The following is a 12,250-nucleotide window of genomic DNA, read 5'->3' as shown; positions in this document are numbered from 1 at the left end:
CTTAAGTCTCAGTGCACAGATGTAGGTCAAGGTAGGACTTACAGTGACTGTTATGAGGAGACACACAGGCATTCTGTGTGGGGAAAATGCACATGGTATAAAAAATCCATTGGAGTCTAACCAGAGGTTAAGTACCCAGAGAGCGCGCTCAGACCAGCTCACACCGCACGCACACACACACACACATGCTGAAGCACCCGTGTGTATTCCAGCAAACAAATGCAATGCATGTGTGCACCGAAGCATGCATGTCTCAACCAACCAACTTAACACCCAACCAATCACAATCCAGAGCACGCATTTGTTAAACTGCACCACAGAGCTTTCACAGATGGCTGTAAGTTTCAAACATGCCCGAACGTCAACATTGGAGGATGATAAATTCAAACGTTCAGCATGCATAAACCGATATCAAACTTCTTGCTTGTATTTATGCCGTTTCATTTTTTAACTCAGGAACAGCTTCAGGCCTCAGACCGGATGGCACAACCGTTAACGAGCAGGACACGTGGACCGAGAGGCTGGAGTTTACAGCTGAGCTCCAGGGCCGTTGCCAAGCCTGTTGTCCCCGAGGCAGAGCACCCTGTCTGGGCACTGATCAACAGTCTGGGCCTGTACACCGCAGCCAGGGCTGAATGTCAGACAGCCAAGCCTGTGGCAGTGTCTAAAAGGAAAGCTTCACAGAGCAGACTATGACACTGCATGTGATCCGCATCCATACTGGTCCTCAGTGGGTAGTATACAGTAATGAATGCACTTAAGTCAACGTATCAGAGCTTAAGCTTACATGTCAGGGAGGTATAGGGTGTATGTCAGGGAGGTATAGGGTGTACAATCCATTGTTTTCCCAAATACACAAGGCAGTGCATTATAATCCTAAGCAGTGTTACCTAGTAAGAGAAAAACATGAGAGCGCTCTTTTTGTGTGTCACGAGTGTGTCGAGTGTGTAAGTGTGTGAGTGTTTAGAGTGTTTTTGTGTGTTTGGTGTTTAGAATGATTTCAACATTGTGGTCCATTGACACCTCATCACATGTCCGGATCACCGCTGGTCGCAAACTTTATACGGCGCACAATTTGACACAGTAAATAAAATGACAGCCTTCATTTGAATTAATGTTTTGCCAGTAGATTCTGTACAGTGGAAGAAACTCCAATTTGTGAAGCCATGTCAGCGGATAAAAATAAAGCCAACAGCACCCAGAGACCCGGTGGGGTCGGGGCGTCAGACCACAGTGTGGCGGTGTGTGCTGACAGCAGTCCTGATAAATGTTCCTGAGCAAGCATGATGGCACCAACAAGAATTCACATCTGCGTTGTTATCTGGGCCACAATTTTCAGCATTCCACTCACATGAATCGTTTCCCACCATTTTGGAGGAGAGTGGCGTAGTCGGCATGGCCCTAGAGCCCGCGAAAATAGCCAAGCGAAACAGAACGAGGACACAGCCAGGAAAGAAAGAGAGAGAGAGAGACCGAGAGAGAGAGAGAGAGAGACAGACAGAGAGAGAGAGAGAGAGAGAGAGAGAGAGAGAGAGAGAGAGAGAGAGAGAGAGCGAGCACCCATGAGACTAACAGACAGACAAGGCAGCGCAGAGAACCCAGACGGAGAAGTACAGGCGGGTCCAGGCAGGACTTGCTCAGCAGAACTTCATATTTCATTGGACTTTCCCCTATGGGCCTCGGGAGGAGAACTCCCTCAAGTTGGAAACCACTCCCCCTCTTAAGAACCGCTCCTGCGCACCGGACCCAGCGAGGTTATTCTGAGGGCTGCTGAGAGCAGAGAAATCATCCTTTAACTGTGTGGGTAGAACACACTCGGAGCTCAGATGGCGAGTGACCGGTGGCTACAGGACATTCCCTGTTGTTGAGAAGTTAGGCTCCTTCCACTGTGAGACAGTCCTGAAGGGGGACTGGGCGTCTCTGCCCTCCCTGCTGGAACGACTTCATTTGAACGACTCCTGGAGATTTAATATGTGTGAAAGGCGATGGAGACCCTCATCTCCAGGCAGCAGGCCATGGCCCGAGGAATCTCTAATAAAGAGGCAGCCAGATGAAACCATAAAGCAAAAGTACCACACACACACACACACACACACAGACACACACACACAGACACACAGAGACACACACACACACACACACACAAACACACACACACAGACACACACACACAGACACACAGAGACACACACACACACACACACACACACACTCTTACGTGATGATGAAGGTTGTGGTGAGGAGCAGCGTGGTCAGCAAGCCCCTCTGGCACTCGGCGTTCTTCTTCTGTCTCTGGTGCATCTCTCCACCGCAGTTGTCACAGCAGCGGCACAGGCAGAAGAACAGGCCGACCAGCGGCAGGAGCACAGCGAACAGCAGGCCCAGCGCCGCACACGCCACGAAACCCACCTCGTAGTAGATCACCTGCGCACACCCGCCCAGCACCGACCCAACACGTCAGACCCCCATCAACCAGCTGCCGTGACGGGTTGTGACTACGTTCGGAGAAAACGTGGGAAAACGTTACGGCTGTGAGTTACAGAGAGGGGCAGGGGCCACTGGAGACACCGTTAGACAGAGACCGATTTGACATATGGTACTGGGAGGACTAGTGAGGACAGGACGGTGTCTCTCATGAGGGACAGGGTAAAGGGTGAAACAAGACAAAGATGTTATAAACCGTGTGCCAAGAGGACTCAATGCTATTTGCACTTCTTTCCTCTCTAAACTAGTGGGCTAAGTAAGACAGCTGGCAACAGCTGTTTAATCAGTCCCCCCTCCCCTCTCTCATGAAAGACGAATGCCGTGGTCTCAATCACCATATTGCAAATATCCCTCATTTGAGGACTCTGAAAAATGGGGCAAATGAATCGGTTGTTGGCCACAATCCCGTCGCTGTGCGAGTAACATGTCACACTGGGGTTCTCCATGTGTACTGGTTCCTTGGTGTGATTAGAGCTGCTATCTGCTCAGCCAGACACTGCCGTCTGATTGTGAGAAAGGGCAGCTTCTCTCTGGACGTCGGAGGCAGGACTCTCTGCTTCTGTCTGCCTTTAAGCTGGGCAGCGACTCACGCACCCAACCCCCCCCCAAACAACAAATTTGACACTGGACAGCAAATTTCCTGGGGATTAATATATATATTTTTAAAACAGCGCATCAAGAACACGTATCACTTTTGTTTATTTTTTTTGTTGTGAATCAGCTGTGCAAGTCCCTCACTGATGTGTAATTATCAGCAGATGCTACATCCTCGCACTGCTGAAGTAGTGTCCGTTTCTGAGGTCATGGCCAATGGCTCCAGTTCACTCCCCAGGTTTCAGTCCCTCAGCCTGCCACTTCCTGGTAAGTGCTCATTACGTAAACAGCACTCGGGTCTAGGACCATAACACTCGGAATGTTCTGAAACTCCAGAATCTCCCCCCGACCCATAAACCCGAGGCACTCAGATCCTGACACTTCAGCCCGTAGCCAGAGGGCATTGCCTGCACATTCAGCTCACATCGGCATGCGCAGGCTTTAGTCTGGGGGGTGGGGGGGGGGGGGGGGGGGGGGGGGTCTGACGTTTGGCCAGAAGCGCTGAGGAAACTCAATGCAGTGTCTCAGCTATCGCCTCTGAATTTCTCCATAACTCAGGAGATGTTTTTTTGGGTCAGGATAGAGTGATGGAGCTAAAAACGGTAAACAGTTCAAAAGAGAAAAAATCTCATGGTTTCCAGGATTGTCAGCCCTTTAGCACCACAAGACAGTTCAATTCCAAATCCTTCTTTACTCTGGAAAACATGTCAGTCATTTACAACAAGATCCTACATGTTATCTCACATTCTTGCAATAACTACAACTATTTATGGCACTTAATTAAAGCACTTAATGATGGCACTTAAACAAATTCCTAATGGCTTAGATGATGTTTAGTACTACATAGATCTGGAACTATGTGAATACCACTACTGCAACACAGAACTTTCATAAGGGTAAATGAGAAGAAAGAACACATCCATATTACTGGGAGAAGAGCCAATGGATAAGGAGTTACTTTGTGGACCCTGTGGTGGGGTGAAACTAGGGTTAGCTGGGGGCAGACAGGCAGGGGGGAGGGGGGTGTACGGGTCAGACTCTGGACCCACTTTACCTGAAGGGTCAGAACAACGTTCTCTGGCTGGGAATAGCCAAATGATGAAGAGCAAACAAAACAAAAAACAAAAGAGAGAGAAGAACAAAGGGGAAAAAAAGCACAACAGGTCATCATGAAAAAAAGCAAGAAACAGAAAAGTCAGCCTTAATTCACTGGAGAATTAGGGGCTTGGTGTTGAGTCTTGTTGCCAAGTCTGCTGGAACATGTGGGCGTGGCCACTGGAGGGGCCGTGTGCAGGAATCTGGACGAGGCCCCCACATCTTCAAGCTAGCTTTTCCTGAAATGGTCCTAACACCAGCCCTGAAGAACCTACACCTGAAACCAGGGTTGGTTACCAAGGGCCTCACGCAGCGTCTCTCGTTTCCTCAAAAACAGGAGGCTGTGACTTCAAAAGGAAGAGGAGCTGTTTAATTAAACTCCGCTACTCAAAAACAACAAATGGCTCCTTCCTGTGCTTTGCCACAAGAGCTGGTGCCAAAAGCAATTAGCAGCTCCCCCTCCACAGTCAGATAATAAGGAAGGAATGGCTCTATGGCTCTCTCCTCTCTCTTCATAAACAATTACAGACTGCTGGAGCACATATGCAGGGAGACAATGTCTCTGGGGCTGGACTAAGTTCCACTGGGAACACACACACACGCGCACACACACACACACACACACACACACACACACACATACGCGTTTTCGTGAAATATCAGAACACCAGGGGAAACCATACCAAATGGGGACATGCCTTTCTGAGTATTCTAGAAACACAACAAGCAAGATTTTTGTTGCATATAGCACCCACATGATGTCTATCTGTTGATTTTTTCACTAAGTGCTTATTACAAAAAGCTGAGATTTTTCTGGTTTAAGGTATATTTTAGGACAGTTTCAGGTTTATGTTCATTTCTAGGACATGTACGCACACACTCATTTAAGTCTCACACTACCAACATAATAAGGACATAGTAAATACAAGGACCAAGTTACACACTTGGTACAGTACAAGTCAAGGACACACTAGCCACAGATTAAGAAACACAAAACAGGTGAGATGAATGATGCTTTTGAATCTAAATGAGTCCATCAATGTTTTAAAAGTGTGATATCCTGAAACCAAAGTGCTTTACTCTAGCATTTACAGAAGTAAATGTTCTGGCCTTATTCACAAAAACAAGAGCAGTAGGTTGTTAATTGCAAATCCTTTATATAGTCATATTTCCTGCATTTATAAAAGTGAAGTTTCAATACTTTGCATTAAATAATACAAATCACCAGGAATCCAGCTTTACTTTACTGTTTTTAATTCAGTTCTGAACCACATTTTGATTTCTGCATGCCATGTGCATATCTGCCACATACACTACCAATCTGGTAAACTTAAAACTTTGCTAGTTTTAATAAGGGCCAATTCACATAATGAAAATCTCATCACCTACTAATCCCATGACTAACTGACTGTCCTAAAATTAGTCACTGTGATCACTACTGATTACATACTGTTCAAAATGGGAAATTATTTAATAAATAAAAATGCACTCAAAAAGGAAATAAAATGAATAAGCAGATGAAGTGCAAACAAAGCAGATAAAGTGCAACAAATTGTCCTGAAAAGTGTAACTGAGGTTAAACAATTTTAAGAAACTTTATTTAAGAAAAATCTTGGAGACTACAAACTCTGTCTTCTTTTCAGAGCCACTATTCGGTTTTTCACATAGTATTTGAGGGCAGTCCAGTCACGGTGTTTAAGAGCATCAGGTTCAGATAGTAGGCATGAGACACAGTCTCTCTTACCAGGAACTTGGCAACTGTTTATAAATCGCATTAGATGTTTCTCAACAGCTTGTACCTCATCATCTGACCACTTCTTCTTGCTCTGTGTGATGCCTGCAGACAAATGTACTGTGAAATGCACTCCCAGTTCTCACACAAGCACAAATACAGTAAATGCTAAATGTTTGAAAACCTATAACTGCAGATTACATACAAAAAAAACTAAACAAAACATAGTTTAAGTTTCTTTACCAGTAGTCTGTGTGGAATGTTGATGACTTTGGTCAAGAGACAAGTCATGTTTCCGCTTCATCCCTTTATTACCCCGATCTTAAAGAACAGGAAATGTTATCTTAAATATAAGTATAATAAAGTGGACATTTCATGAACATGCAAAGACATTGTCATAAGTCAAACCATGAGACAATTTTGATCAAACATATGCCTACATGAAAGATAATGAAGCTAATAGAGGACAAAAAATGAGCTAGCTTACCATGTGGATTTGAGAACTGTGCACTTTCAGAGGGTGATGGTTCAGGAGTTCTGGAGCTACAGCTTGGCTGAGGATCATCTGACTCTGCCTCATCACTTGATGTATCAGCATTAGAGTCTTCAATTTCATCTGATCAAGAAAAAAAAAACATTTGCATACATACATACATACATATATACACACACACACACAGTTTTTACATATTATAAAAGTTCCCTACCTTGTGGATTAATGACAATTTCATCTAACGTAGCACCCTGGAATTCTGATAGTGTCCCTCTTTCCATTGCAATAAGAAGCTTGCTCATTTTGGCAAGTTGCAAAGTACTTTCAGGTAAACGGTAGTATTGGCGATGAATCCTAATGTCATGCCCCAAAAAACTGGCAAGCTGATCCATTTCATTGTCTTTCAAATTCAACACCGTTGACAGAGTTGCAATCTGCTTCCTTAATTTTGTGGATGAAAGGGCTGATGGATTTCTTGCACCACAGGATTCTCCAAACTCACGCAGAACATCTGATCCACGATAAGATGAAAGAGCGTTTGGACGTGCAAACAGGTGTACATTCTCCTCCGGAACCTGACAGATATCTCTATGCTGGACGAGGAGGTCCATGCAATTGACCATATCAGGTGTCAGCAGCACAGCCACCTTCCTGCCCCTCTTGCCACGAATTTCTACTCTTTGGAAGTGTTCACACAGCTTCTTTTCAAAATCACTAAGACCAGAGGCAAGGTCTTCATGAACTGGTGATTTTACTCTTGAAACATAAGACTCCAGCTTCATCCTTGAAGCCTCTCCACCCCTCCTTCTGTTAAAAAGTATGACTTTGGCAAGCACCAACTTGCATAAACTTGCATAGGTTTTGACATCAGAGTGGTCCTTCAAAGCATGCTGATATTTTGTCATCTCAGTATTTAAAAAGGAGTGCAAAGTTTTGACGTCTTCTGTGAAGGGCAAAACCTGAGGTTTGTTCATTTTTGCCTCATTAAGAGTTGTTCCTGCTGCTGCTGAAATGGACTCATTCCATTTATGCTCTTGGAGAACCCTGAAGCTGCGTGCATCCTCAGCCAGCCTCTCTCTGCCCGTTATTATTGCACTGCATTCCACTGAAGTTGCTATTTTTGATAAACTGTGGCCAAGCTTCAGAGCCAACGATGGAATCCTGTAAGTGTTGGTCTCCTCACAATGCCCAGAAACAGCTCTCACAGATTTTATGACATGGGGAAAATTTGATGGCAAGACAAAATCTTCCATAGACCGAATAGGTGTCAGTCTTCTTGCCTCCAAGAGTAGACGTCCCACCTCTCTCATTTTTTGACGAATGTAATCATTCTTTGTGGAACTTGGGTTCAGCTTGTTGAACATCTGTTCTCCAAAAAGTAATATGTATTTATCATTTCTAATTACAGCAGAAACTTCATCATGTTTCATTTGACACATAACAGTTTTCCAAAATGCTTTGCTAACATCAGAAGGAACACGTGCCATGCAGTTGAGTGACTGAACCATCTTTTTTCTATTCCCAGGCTCATCAACTTTAGGGTTCTGTGGACAGTTTCTAATATGCCTCCAGAGTGACTTCCTTGCATATAGACCCTGGCAGTGTATACAGTGCGTAAACTCTTGAGTGGATCCTAGTTTCTGAGGTCTCCTACGGGCAACCAAATCTCCTTTGCCACTACTTGATATCAAAGCATTATGCAAAAAATTGCCTCTGGTGGTCAACAAACGTAATCGAACTCGTCTTTCTTTTGATTTCTTATCAAAGCTGAATGCTTTTGCTACGTCTGGTTCATTGTGATGTACATACTGCAGGTGTCTTGATATTTTAGAGTATGGCTTCTCACAATAAAGGCAGTACTGCTTCTTTGCGTATCGCCAGCTTTTACTTGAGGTTGGCATTGGAACTACATGAACACAACCCTGATCTGAAGGGGTGCTGGTATCAGGTTCTGTAGGACAGCTTTCACGTGAGCTACTTGCATGAATTTCTGAAGACACTTGACACTGGGAGTTGACAGCTTTGACTGCCCCCTTTTGCTGGATTCGTGTTAACACACTGTCTTTATCATTGTTTCTCTTTAGTTTTTTGGGCGAAATATTACTCAGCATGTCAGACCTGCTACAGCTGGAAAGGTCTGAAGATTCACTGTCTATATTTGGTTCATAGTCTTCATCACTGTAGTCTGTACATTCAGAGTAATCAGTGGATTCATCCATGACAGCAGTCTAAAAAGATAGAACAATGAAAAATGCATAGATGACTACTTTTACACTTTTACACCCATCACAAATTACCATATTTTCCGGACTATAAGGCGCACCTAAAAGCCAAAAATTTTCCCAGAAATCGGATGTGCACCTTATAATCCGGTGCGCCTTATACAAGTACTGAGTTCCGATATCTGACACAGGAACGTAATACGTACAGAACGTACCCCACGTAAACCAATTAAAGAACACTACGTAATACGTACAGTACCAGTACTTACGCTTACCTACAGGTATGCTGCAAAATAACATTTGTTTTTCCAGAACCCTCGAAAATGGCACCAGTGAAGAGACACGTTTACGAGGCACACTTAAAGCTACAGGCTATCAGTTATGCAGCTGTAAACGGGAATAGAGCAGCTGCGATACAATTTGGCATAAATGAATCTGTCACGTAGGGCTACGCCCCCTCTCCTAGCTGTCACTCCGGTTTCCCTTGTTCCCTCGTGTGTGTGTTGTTCCCTGCTCCTCGATCCCGCCCAGCTCGTCTGTTGCCCCGGTTTCCCTTGTCTGCCACGCCTTGTTATCATCGTCCTCACCTGTGTCTTGTTAGTTCCATGTTTATATAGTCCCTGTATTTCCCCCAGTCTGGTTATCGGTTGTTTTGTGCTATGCATGTATCTCTGTTCACGTTCGCGGTCTCTTGTGTTTGTATTCGTGTTTCCCCGTGTGTTTCAGCCTGTTCCGTTTTCCCTGCCGGGTTTTTGTGAGTACTCCTTGTGTTAAAATGTCATTGTTCAATGTTCGGACTCCCTTAATAATCTGACCCATGCCATCCTTTTTGACTCAGAGTTTGGAATTTCCCTTAATAAATCTCGCTTTCCTCAGCGTTTGTGTCCGCCTCCCTGCTCTGCGCTACGCAGAACGTTACAGAATCTATGGTTTGGAAATGGACGAAACAGGAAAATGAACTGCGTCAAGTAAAGAAGTCGAGACAGAGATTTCATTTCGTTTTCACTTTTTTCCACACATCACTATCCCTGCTGATCTGACTATGTGTGCTCATCTCACAGACAACGTTAAAAGGCAAGTGAAGAAAATTAATTCTGAGCTTGCCGTCATTCCGGGAGGATTAAACAAACAACTCCAACCGCTGGACGTTGGCGTAAATGGGGCATTTAAAGTTGCCAGTGGCGTGGGAGCAATGGATGATAGACAGCGAACACACGTTTACTAAAACTGGAAGGCAGCAGCGGGCGAGTTACGAGTTATGCCACCGTTTGTGAATGTATTGTGGACGCGTGGGCCAAAGTTTCTGCTGTAACTGTTGTCCGAGCTTTCGCGAAAGCCGGCCTCATTGCTGAACAGCTACCTGGCAACGAGACTGACTCAGACATTGATGAGCGGGAACCCGGAGTGCTCGTTAGTGAAATTGCGCAGCTTTTTAATTCAGACACAGAAGATGAGGACTTTGATGGATTTGTGGGAGAAGAGGAGAAGAAAATTGTGTGTGTTTTGTCAAGTAGTATAATAAACTTTTAAAAATCACCGTTTCGCGTCCTTTACTTTTCTTGTAGACCGTATGTTTTAGCATGTGCCTAATATGGTGCCGTACAGAATACCGGTAAGTACTGTACAGAAATAGTGTCCGTAATTGAGACTGTGCCTTATAGTACGGTGCGCCTTATATGTGGGTCAAATACAGAAAGAGACCCCGTAATTCAGAATGCGCCTTATAATACGGTGCACCTTATAGTCTGGAAAATATGGTATCTGAAGGGATCTGCAGATGTATGTAGCAATGTAATGTAAAATTAATCTCCTACAAACAGGCTTTTGCAATTTGAGTAGGTCAACAAATCTCACAACACAACGCAATTGAATGTTATTTTAAGACTTCCAAAAAGCACTTGAAAGAAATTATCAGATTAAAACTTGTTATAAATGTGTTCATATTATACTAAGTAAATATATTTCTAAAGAATGCACAACCAACTCAAATTTACCCATTCAGCAGGAAGGACAGGTGTGCACCCATCAGAAGCCAGTGAGGGTTCAGGTTCACCAGGAGATCTGGTCATTTTGTCTTCTTGCATGTCACTGCTGACATTCTAAATGAACACACATATTTCATAATCACCATTAATAATGCCACAATAGCAGAAAAAACACAATTAGTAGTTAAAGCAGGATCAATTACAGTTTATTAAACATCAATTACGCCAAGGTGAATAATTAGGACCACACACACACACACACACACACACACTTTCAGGTCCAGTCCAATATCAGGACAAGTTACACTTCAAGCAGGTCGGAATTGGTAAATATGCTCTCTGCACATCTCAACTATTGTAAAACTATGTAAAAATAAAAATTCCATTGCTATCAAATTTACCCATTCAGCAGGAGGGACAGGTGTGCACCCATCAGAAGCCAGTGAGGGTTCAGGTTCACCAGGAGATCTGTTCATTTTGTCTTCTTGCATGTGACTGCGGACATTCTAAATGAACACACATATTTCATAATCACCATTAATAATGCCACAATAGCAGAAAAAACACAATTAGTAGTTAAAACAGGATCAATTACAGTTTATTAAACATCAATTACGCTAAGGTGAATAATTAGGACCACACACACACTTTCAGGTCCAGTCCAATATCAGGACAAGTTACACTTCAAGCAGGTCAGAATTGGTGAAATATGCTCTCTGCACATCTCAACTATTGTAAAACTATGTAAAAATAAACATTCCATTGCTATCAAATTTACCCATTCAGCAGGAGGGACAGGTGTGCACCCATCAGAAGCCAGTGAGGGTTCAGGTTCACCAGGAGATCTGGTCATTTTGTCTTCTTGCATGTCACTGCTGACATTCTAAATGAACACACATATTTCATAATCACCATTAATAATGCCACAATATCAGAAAAAACACAATTAGTAGTTAAAGCAGGATCAATTACAGTTTATTAAACATCAATTACGCTAAGGTGAATAATTAGGACCACACACACACACACACACACACACTTTCAGGTCCAGACCAATATCAGGACAATTTACACTTCAAGCAGGTCAGAATTGGTGAAATATGCTCTCTGCACATCTCAACTATTGTAAAACTATGTAAAAATAAAAATTCCATTGCTATCAAATTTACCCATTCAGCAGGAGGGACAGGTGTGCACCCATCAGAAGCCAGTGAGGGTTCAGGTTCACCAGGAGATCTGGTCATTTTGTCTTCTTGCATGTCACTGCTGACATTCTAAATGAACACACATATTTCATAATCACCATTAATAATGCCACAATAGCAGAAAAAACACAATTAGTAGTTAAAGCAGGATCAATTACAGTTTATTAAACATCAATTACGCCAAGGTGAATAATTAGGACCACACACACACACACACACTTTCAGGTCCAGTCCAATATCAGGACAAGTTACACTTCAAGCAGGTCAGAATTGGTGAAATGTGCTCTCTGCACATCTTAACTATTGTAAAACTATGTAAAAATAAAAATTCCATTGCTATCAAATTTACCCATTCAGCAGGAGGGACAGGTGTGCACCCATCAGAAGCCAGTGAGGGTTCAGGTTCACCAGGAGATCTGGTCATTTTGTCTTCTTGCATG

General features: G+C 43.6%; 2 protein-coding genes across 8 annotated transcripts in view; both read right to left on the bottom strand.

Moving 5' to 3' along the window:
• Window positions 1–12,250, bottom strand: part of prom1a (prominin 1a) — a 53,471-nt gene that overhangs the window by 18,054 nt on the left and 23,167 nt on the right. For 4 of the 6 annotated variants that reach the window (XM_077022357.1, XM_077022359.1, XM_077022360.1 and 1 more), the window contains exons 3-4: window positions 4,133–4,159; window positions 2,219–2,424 (exon numbers count right to left, since the gene is read on the bottom strand). In XM_077022357.1, the coding sequence (XP_076878472.1) occupies window positions 2,219–2,424; window positions 4,133–4,159 (233 nt within the window). The remainder of the gene's footprint in view (window positions 1–2,218; window positions 2,425–4,132; window positions 4,160–12,250) is intronic. The other 2 variants (XM_077022358.1, XM_077022361.1) reach the window with 1 other exon arrangement.
• Window positions 4,201–12,250, bottom strand: LOC143527265 (uncharacterized). Of its 2 annotated transcripts, XM_077022363.1 has the most exons (9): window positions 12,160–12,250; window positions 11,775–11,879; window positions 11,384–11,488; window positions 11,007–11,111; window positions 10,615–10,719; window positions 8,517–8,626; window positions 6,393–6,521; window positions 6,149–6,226; window positions 4,201–6,010 (listed from the first exon to the last, which is right to left on the bottom strand). In XM_077022363.1, the coding sequence occupies exons 1-7, from the start codon at window positions 12,247–12,249 to the stop codon at window positions 6,518–6,520; spliced, it is 624 nt and encodes a 207-aa protein (XP_076878478.1). In that variant the 5' UTR covers window position 12,250; the 3' UTR covers window positions 4,201–6,010; window positions 6,149–6,226; window positions 6,393–6,517. The 2 variants fall into 2 exon arrangements, 1 of the variants encoding a protein (XP_076878478.1); XR_013134067.1 differs by lacking the exons at window positions 11,775–11,879; window positions 12,160–12,250 and having other exon boundaries at window positions 6,613–8,626; window positions 11,384–11,470.

Source organism: Brachyhypopomus gauderio, chromosome 11, assembly GCF_052324685.1.
Source record: "Brachyhypopomus gauderio isolate BG-103 chromosome 11, BGAUD_0.2, whole genome shotgun sequence".
NCBI lineage: Eukaryota > Metazoa > Chordata > Actinopteri > Gymnotiformes > Hypopomidae > Brachyhypopomus > Brachyhypopomus gauderio.
Note: the sequence above shows the minus strand (reverse complement) of the source record. Positions and strands in the feature narration are given on the sequence as shown.

Bases quoted from the DNA above. Each gene is read 5' to 3' on its own strand.
- LOC143527265 (XM_077022363.1), bottom strand. From the start codon at position 12,249: ATGCAAGAAGACAAAATGACCAGATCTCCTGGTGAACCTGAACCCTCA. The intron at 11,880-12,159 runs GTAAATTTGATA...GTGTTCATTTAG, and splicing joins CTGTCCCTCCTGCTGAATGG to AATGTCAGCAGTGACATGCA. The intron at 10,720-11,006 runs GTAAATTTGATA...GTGTTCATTTAG, and splicing joins CTGTCCCTCCTGCTGAATGG to AATGTCAGCAGTGACATGCA.